Genomic DNA, 9669 nt, shown 5'->3' on the forward strand with positions numbered 1-9669 from the left:
ACTGATACGTTTAAACCAAGTTTTGAAAGAAAAACCACTGGAATGGGACAATAGGCACAACAAGCTGATTCTGTTACATAACAACGCTAAGCCACACGTTGCAAAACCGGTCAAGAAATATTTGGAAGGAGTAAAGTGGGAAATTCTGCCCCACCCGCCGTATTCACCGGACATTGCTCCTTCAGATTTCCATTTGTTCCGATCCATGCAGTCGGCCCTTTATGGAGAACGATTCAATTCTTATGAAGATATCAAAAAATGGCTTGATGAATGGATCGCTTCAAAAGAACCAGATTTTTTCATTCCAGGAATCCGTTTATTACCAGAAAAGTGGGAGAAAGTTGTCGCTTCCGAAGGAACATATTTTGAATAAACTCACTTATATAGATTTGTTTAAATAAACACATCTTTTTCTTTTCAAAAAGGGTGGAAACTTATTCCCATACCCAATAATATGATACTTAACAGATTATATTTTCATATGCATAATAAACATACTACACATAACTTATAAGTGAAAGATGAGTATTTTACTATTCCTTATGTCGAATCTATCTCAGAAAGTTTTCTTCTGATTTCGAGTATGGTTCATTGTAAATTAGCTTTTACCATTCCTAACACATTAAAAAGTCTTATTAAGAGAGGAAAAGATAAGTTGGAATTTTTGTCCAACCAGAACGTTGTATATAAAATTTCCTGCGATGATTGTGAGGCGAGCTATGTTGGTCAGACCAAAAGAAAATTGAGTACGAGATTACATGAACATAAATCTGATATTAGAAGGAATACTGGTTCTCCCACTGTCATAACCGATCATCGTGTCAATTTAGACCACAATTTTAGATGGAATGATGTGAAAATTTTAGATTGCGAGTCTTCTTATAATAAGAGATTAGTATTTGAAATGATTCACATTAAAAGACAGAAACAAGGTCTAAATAAAATGAACGATACTGAATCCTTACCTGATTTTTACTCTCAAATTATTCAACCTCTTTCTCCTTCTTAATTGTTTTCCTTCCTTTCTTACTTCCTTTCTTTCCTCTTTCATTTTTCCCTCTACTTTATTTTTCCCACTCTCATTTACCCCTTCCTTCTGTTTTATCATCTGAACCTTCTTACAATAGTTTGTCGTTTTCACATTGTCTCTGAACATATTAGAGATATGACTATTCCACTCTCATCGCATTGTCTGAAAATAGAGAATTTTATATTATACTGACACACGATTTACAAGGTATTTATTATCCGTTATTTTAATTGTTACTAAATTTAATTATATATATTTTACTTAGTAATTATATATCACATAATTTTTATTATTACTACTAACTAATTTGTTTGCTGCTATTAAAATCTTAGAATACTTTTTTATTGTTAATTTTTAATTTTTAATTTTATTCTTTGCCTCACATATTATTTTTTTATACTTCGCGTTTTATTTTATACACTCAATATTATATGTTTAAAATATTTATGTACTTTTTAACAGATACGAATTATTTTAATTTACAACTAATAAGCGGAAGCACACATTGTTACCAATTACTACGTTCGTATAACTTTCAACTCATACTGAGCGAATTTTATTATATTAAACAACTGTGAGTTTAATTATATTATTGCTTGCGACTGAGAGCAAATTGTAATTTTTATATATTTTAACTTTGTAATATTTTTACCGTTCTATTTTTGTGTATTAACATTGATAATGATCCAACAGGGATCGAAACGTTTGCTTGTGTTCTATTGTTTATTGCCGGCAAATTAAAGTTTCATATTCTGACTAAATGACATATTTATCCTGTGATTTTTCAAAAATTTCTATTTCTAACGACTAACTCATAGCCCTTTTTCTTTCATTTTTTAAATTTATTGAGCCTTACTATTGTATTTTACTTACTATTATATTTTAATGTCATTAGTTGCCATTCTTGAGATATTGTACTTCCCCAAAAATTAGCTTTGAATTTGCATTTTTGCGGGAGTTATGCAGGGGGAAGGCGAAATAAAATAAGCGATTTTTTTCTCGTAAACGACTGGATTGAATTTAATGAAAAAAAATATATGGTTTAGATATTGTTTAGGTAAGCCTAAAAAATTGTTTTCAAATTTCTTTGACTAGAAAAAAGTGTTAACAAATTTTCGAACTTTGATAAATTTCTTTTTTTGGTTATTCTTTTAAGGCATCACTTTTACTTTTACGAAAACATCTCTAGATTGTCTACTTTAATATATATTTTTTCCAAATTGATCGAAGGCGTGGAACATGGTTAAAAACAATCTTTCACGCAATGCCGCGTCAGCTGGGTGACCACGACACACAGCGCGAACGATTATCTGTTTACATGGTACTTTTTTAACGTAAGTCCTCTCGCCTCTCACATTAACTGTTTACATCGGGGTACTTTTTTAACGTGAATCCCCTCGCCTCTCACATTAACAGTTTACATCGGGGTGCTTTTTTAACGTGAGTTCCTTCCCTTCTCATATTAACTGAAGAGGATCTTTTCAATCATCTTCACTATCACTTTCAATGACTAGGACATAATTAGCTTTTTGGAATATATTGCTGAATATTTCTGTTTAAAAATTTTCGATAGATACCTTCCATAAGATAAGTAATATTAGGTGTACAACTTTGCTTCTGCCGTTTTCCTATAGATGGCTGCCATAATGAGCTGGACACCTATCGAGTTGAAACCACATTTCAATCCGTTCCTGCAGGTGGATGTCTTCTAAATAATCAAAGAAATCAGTCTCCAAATAATCTGTAGGGGAGAACGGGGTCACAACGCTCAGCAGATCGGATCAATCACCGTAATTACGAGGATTCTAAAGAATAATACACATTTTTTTTATCTAATGTTTTACTTAATATAAAGTTTATCTAAAATAATATATTATTACACATATATGAATAACTACAAAAAAGATACATTCAATGAAAATTTTCAGTAACAATTCATATAAGAAGTAATGACATTATAATAACGTTTCTCGTATACTTAAATGCATGTACACTGTATTTTATGATTACTAAATGTAATCTGATTCTTTAAATCTTTCATATAAAAAAAATGGAATATAATTATCTACATTTTTAATTTCTGCAATTTTTTTTGCTGTGGGAATTATCGGGGTCATGAAGATCATGGAACACGGGGCGCGGCGCTCTGCAGGCGTGCGGAAACATGTGCCGCAAAAAAGGTTAGGTAACCCATATGTATATTAATTACCATGTGTATATACACATGTATTATGTATGCATGTATGCACGTATGTATGTATGCACGTATGTATGTATGTATGTATGTATGTATATACACATGTATGTACATGTGTGTATATATACATGTATTACACCATGTGTATTAATTATCAATTACTTATTGTTAGTAAGAAAGAAGTTTATTTTATTTAATTAATGAAAATTGTGAAACAGTAATAATTTGAAAGTGTAATGAGCCTACAATTTATGTTTTTACAAAATAGAGTGTAAAGAAAAAATTACTTAATTAGTCGTTTTTTATTGTTCGAATAATAAATGTTGAAAATGTTATTATAATTAAAAAATAGTTTAATATACGAATTTTTTCACATAATTGATTTATAAAAAATGATTTTCATGATCTGCAACTGAAATGCCTAATCAAAATAGACGTCATGATTTAATCCTGATTACCATGACCTGCACCCTGATCGCTTTGACCCCTCACAGATGGACCATACCGATCAAAAATACTATATATTTTCACACTGATAAATAAAAATTTAATGGATCTAATAATTATTTTAATGATTTTCTTTAAAGCTATTAGGTGTACAACTTTGCTTCCGCCGTTTTCCTGTAAATGACTTTAGCGGTAAGTGGTGGTCGAAATAAATAGATCATAGACGTCATATAATAAACTTGGGCATCTGTCAACCCCATAGAAACATTAGTCGATTTGTGTCTGCATCATAAAGTTATTCTCGATTGAAAATGTCAGTTTACGAGCCAAATTTTCGTCATTTGCGGGAGGTTTTAATTTTCTGTTTCAATATGAAGAAATCTGCGGCTGAGCCTCATCGAATGCTCTCAGATATTTATGGTGAAGCCGCTATTAGTGAAAGAACGTGTCGTGAGTGGTTTCAACGCTTCAAGAACGGTGATTTTGACGTCGAAGACCTTCGGTTTGGCCGTCGACGTGGAAGCATGGCCGGCACCCAATTTCCATAGCATAGTGGTGGAATAAAGAAGGTTTTCGAAGATGCAGAATTGGAGGCATTACTTGATCAAGACTCGTGTCAAAATCAAGAAGAATTTCGATCATTGGGACTGACTCAACAAGCCATTTCAAAACGCCTCAAAGCCATGGGAATGATTCAGAAGCAAGGAAATTGGGTGCCGTACGAGTTGAAGTCGAGAGATGTTGAACGGCGTTTGTTTGCTTGTGAACAGCTGCTTGAAAGGCAAAGACGGAAGGGATTTCTGCATTGCATTGTGACTGGGGATGAAAAATCATTACGATAATCCCAAGCGTAGAAAATCATGGGGAGTTCCCGGCCATGCTTCCACGTCGATAGCCAAACCGAATATTGATCCAAGGTTATGCTCTGTATTTGGTGAGACCAGCTCGGCGTAGTGTATTATGAGCTGTTAGAACCGACTGAAACAATCACAGGCGATCGATATCGAACGCAATTGATGCGTTTGAGCCGAGCATTGAAAGATAAACGGCCGCAATACAACGAGAGACACGATAAAGTGATTTTGCAGCATGACAATGCTCGACCCCATGTTGCGAAAGTGGTGAAGACATACTTGGAAACTTTGAAATGGGAAGTCCTACCCCACCCGCCGTATTCTCCAGACGTTGCTCCCTCTGACTATCACTTATTTCGATCAATGGCACACGACCTGGCTGACCAGCACTTTCGGTCTTATGAAGAAGTAAAAAATTGGATCGATTCGTGGATCACCTCAAAAGATGACCAGTTTTTTCGACGCGGGATTCGCACGCTGCCCGAAAGATGGGAGAAAGTAGTGGCCAGCGATGGACAGTATTTTGAATCATAAATGTATAACCAGTTTTTTACAATAAAGCCTCGAATTTCGGAAAAAAAACGGCGGAAGCAAAATTGTACACCTAATATATTGTTACGTCCGGGCTTCCGAGCCGCGGAGACGCCCTCGCGAACGCGTTCACGCACTCCCAGCTAGCAGAAATGAACAACACGAGTATGTAGAAAAGAACGAGAAGAGTTTATTATACAATGAACGCAGAAGAAGCACACACGTCCAGCTCAGAGCACACGATTGAGAAGAGGGTTAGCGGAGAGACACGTCCGAGCGCAACGACGACTCACGTCCAAATCTGCCGATCTTGTTTAACAACAGAGGCACGTGTCGCGGGGTAACGCGACCTTCAGTACTTTACGAGTGGCCATCTATGGTGTCGGCACGGCATGGGCGTAACATATTATTACAGCAATATATGAACAGCAACCAACAGTTCGTCTGCCATTAGCACATTCACATGTGTAATGAGTCACACCGGAAATATCAATACTGTTTTGTTTATACCTCAAAAAACATCCGTGTGTTTTACGAGAAATATGTCGGGATGGAACTTTTAGTTTAAGGGCATTTTTCTCGTCCTTAACATATTCTATGTACCATTTTTATCTACCATTTCTGCCAAATATGACACGGCTTGTAAAAGTTGAATCGGTAAATAAAATTTTCATGTCTTTTTCGGTCATTTCAGGAAAATCCAAAAGATTGTCAGATGTAATATTTTTAAAAAGAAGTTTACGGCAAAATCCTTTTTCTTTTACATCAATAGCCAACGTATTTTCCATATTATCTTTTTGATCATGCATATTCTATACAATTTCATAGTTTCTATATCAGATTGAAACCTTTTTCCAAAAGTATTGTTCAGAAATGATGCAATTCTAAAATAAACCCCAATTTTTGTTATTAATTTATTGTTAATTTTGTCGTCCAGAAGACGATACTTTTGTTTTAGCGCTGCATGAACAGATTCAACTACCCAACGAATTTTAATAATAAATCGAGACAGATTGGATTCTTTTGTTGATAATTGCTTTCTTTCTCCTTTCAATGCTGGCATTAAAACTGTAAATGTTTTTCTCTAAATCATCTGCTATATCTCGAAAACCGCGATCAAGGACAAAAGTATCACCTTCTATTAACAACTTACACAAACCATTTGGATCCAGTGCTGCAGGTCGGGCCGCGTTTCTGGCGCATGCGCGTCGAACGCAGCGTCAGTATCGTACCCGTTACCAGTAAACGGGAGTTCATTAGTCGCCTACATAAAATTTGTTAAAAATTCTTAAAAATTATAGTGTATATTTTATATATTTTACATATATTACTCACCAACAAATTCAAATATATTAAAAATATGACAATTTGCATTTAATAATAAAATATTAGCTGAAGAATAAGAGAAAAGTGTAAAATAATTTATGAAACAGTTTTTTTACATTAAAATATTTTATTTGGTAGAATCTCGTATCAACATTTGTTACAAGGGTAAGAGAAACTGCCAACAATCTTACAAGTATTCGTAAAATAAATAGATGTTTCTTTTTTTTTATAGATGTTTCTTTTTTCTTTTTTAGCTTTCTTTTGTTTATATATTTATTTTATGAATTTGTAAGATTTTTGACAATTTTTCTTACCCTTGTAACAAATGTTGGTACGAAATTCTGCCAAATAAAATATTGTATAATAATATAAAAAAAATGTTTCAAAAATGATTTTACACTTTTCTCTTATTCTTCAGCTAATATTTTATTATTAAATGAAAATTCTCATATTTTTAATATATGTGAATTTATTTGTTTGACGTAGATCTGTAACGAAAGATCTGTCTAAAAACATTAGATAACCTTTAATGAGCACCAAATTAAATTAACTTATGTAATTAATGAAATATATTTTTATGCAATATATTCTTAAGAGACATGCTTTCAGTTTAACAGCTTACATATATCAGATATGTTACCATTCTTGTTAATTTAATTTGGTGCTCATTAAAGATTATCCAATGTTTCAAGACAAATCTTTGGTTTCGTTACGAATCTACGCCACGTTCAAATTTAGCAATTTGTATTGTGACTCAATCCTGACACACCGAGGATGAACGTATTTAATATCAATAATTGTATATGATTGCTGAAAATGACTCAAAATAGAGTCGAAACATTCAATTAATTATGGATGACATCAAGATAATACAATAAAATTATAAACAATATATTTATGACCGTATATTTGAGAAACTCAATTAATACTAGGGTGTAACGGCCTATTACGGTTGGAGCTGGATTTTCGTTGCTTTAAATAATTTAATCTTGAATTACTAATATATACTATATATGTACTTGCATATATACCATATTGTAGTCTTTTTCAAACTGCGCGCCGAATTTTTTCCGCACTAAATAAACGCAATTAAAACTACTCTAGTAATCGCGAATTAAATTGACAAACAATTTAATAATTTGATGCTACCATCAAGCATCATATATTATAAAGATGTTAATCTATAAAAACTATTAATAAATTTATTGCGAAAAATATTACCTCGGCCGGGACTTGAACCCGGATCTCTTGTAAACCGTACGAGCGTCCTGAGCCATTAGACTACCGAGGCATAAATAAAATTATAATATAAGTTTGTATATTACTGCGTTGCGCACCGTTAACCGCGCACAGTTAACCGCGTATTCTCATTAACCTTATTGATTCCTGTGTTTATTTTAATTGAATTATTTTGTTCAAAAATTTCTCATGTTTAACGTATTTGGAAATTTCAATAATTCGTCCGTACTCTATACTCCCTAAATACTTTGGAAAGATATTTCATTCTTTGAAGTGAAAATTGAGCTAGTCTTAGAAAGAAATAGCTCAAGTTTCGATTTCTAACAATGAGACTTTACTCTTCAGAGTTAACTGACACTTTGAAAGTTTTAGAGAGTATATTTTACTATTAAATCAATTACCTTAAATTTTTTTCCTTTTTATGAATAACTATACTACGTCCTAGTATACTCCTTGGGCCAAACAAAGGTAACATTGTGTCGTTGTACGTTACTGTATAGCGCTTTTTATTATTTAATGTGCCAAATTTTCCACTTAAATCACCCATCTTATATTGATCCAGTGTACCTTCTTCTGCAGCTGGAATATCGCTATTGACATCTAATGGATTCCAGGGTTCGTAGAGTGAGGTCTTTTCGCATGGAAATTCTAAACCGTATTCTACAGACGCCTGCAAATTATGCATAGTGATTTAACATATAATCTGTACATATGCATATGATTATACATTTATATTATACAAGGACGGGACACCCGAATATTTCGAAAAATATAATTTTGACAGAAAAATAATTTAGACAAAAATTGTAAGCTTCAAAGAGATCTGTTTACTAATCTTATCAATTTGACCTTGGGCGTTGCCAAGGTCAGGTCAAAGTCACACCGATTTTTTTTAATAGAACATCCTATTCTTGATTCTGGAATCTAATAGCTAATGTCTAGAGCTTTCCAAAACACTAAACAAAGTTATTTTTTATTGAGTACTTTTCGAGTTATAAGGCTCGAAGTTTACAGTCGAAGATAACATATTCGGCATTAGCATTACGCAAGGGGTTCAACGGCTAAAATCTTTTGAATGTTGTTCAAGATCATGTCCTAGATAATATTTGTCAAGGTCGAGGCCATTGGAGATTATTCTTCTTATTTTCATTTATGCACTGAAAATTCGTAAATTTACGTAAAAATGAAAATAAGAGGTAATGGAAAACAACCTCTAATGGCTTTGATCTTAAATGATATCCGAGACATAATCCTGAATAACACTCAAGAGCAGCCGGTTGGTCACCTTGGGTAATGCTAATGCCGGCTGTACTGTAACTTTCAAGTCTCATAACTCGAAAAATACTTAACGAAAAGATATTTTATTATAGTGTTTTGAAAAGTCCTCGAGATAAGCTACAAGAATATGCAATAAAAAAATGAGAGGTTTCATTTAAGAAAACAACGACAGTCACATTGACCTAATCATCAAAAGGTCATTTAAAGTCAAACCAATATTTTTATCATATGTCCCCCTTAATGTCCTGCAACTTTTGTCTGAGACATTTTTCCATATCTAAAGCCGTTTTCAAGATATATGATCTGGGTGGGACTTTATAGCACACACACACACACACACACACACACACACACACACACACCACAGACCCCACACACACGCGCGCGCGCGCGCGCGCGCACGCACACACACACCCCCCTGTATAATATTATATATACACTACGCAACAAAATTATCGCAACAAAATTTTTCATCGAAATTTTTCTATTTTTCAAATACGCATAACTCGGTCAATTTTCATCGTATCAAGACGATTCTTTTTTCATTTTGTAGATAATTATCTGTACCTTAAGAAAAACTGGATGCGAAATTAGGTGCAAGTCGATGCCGCATCTCCATGTTTTGATAAAGCACAAACATTTTTTTTATTAAAAAATTTGATTGTTTGACGCACTACCTGGATCGCCCCGATTTTTTTTCGAAAATACCACATAGACCATTGTAAAGTGCACTTTTCAACAAACAATTTGAAAAAAAATTCGAGTCT

The 9669-nt window shown here is 33.4% G+C and overlaps 1 protein-coding gene across 1 annotated transcript in view; it reads right to left on the reverse strand.

Moving 5' to 3' along the window:
- The window catches only part of LOC108766487 (uncharacterized), a 132800-nt gene that overhangs the window by 114821 nt on the left and 8310 nt on the right, over nucleotides 1-9669 (reverse strand). Inside the window, exon 5 of the mRNA XM_018515818.1 lies at nucleotides 8026-8294. Within this exon, the coding sequence (XP_018371320.1) occupies nucleotides 8026-8294 (269 nt within the window). The remainder of the gene's footprint in view (nucleotides 1-8025; nucleotides 8295-9669) is intronic.

Source organism: Trachymyrmex cornetzi, unplaced genomic scaffold (assembly GCF_001594075.2).
Source record: "Trachymyrmex cornetzi isolate Tcor2-1 unplaced genomic scaffold, Tcor1.1 scaffold592, whole genome shotgun sequence".
Lineage (NCBI taxonomy): Eukaryota > Metazoa > Arthropoda > Insecta > Hymenoptera > Formicidae > Trachymyrmex > Trachymyrmex cornetzi.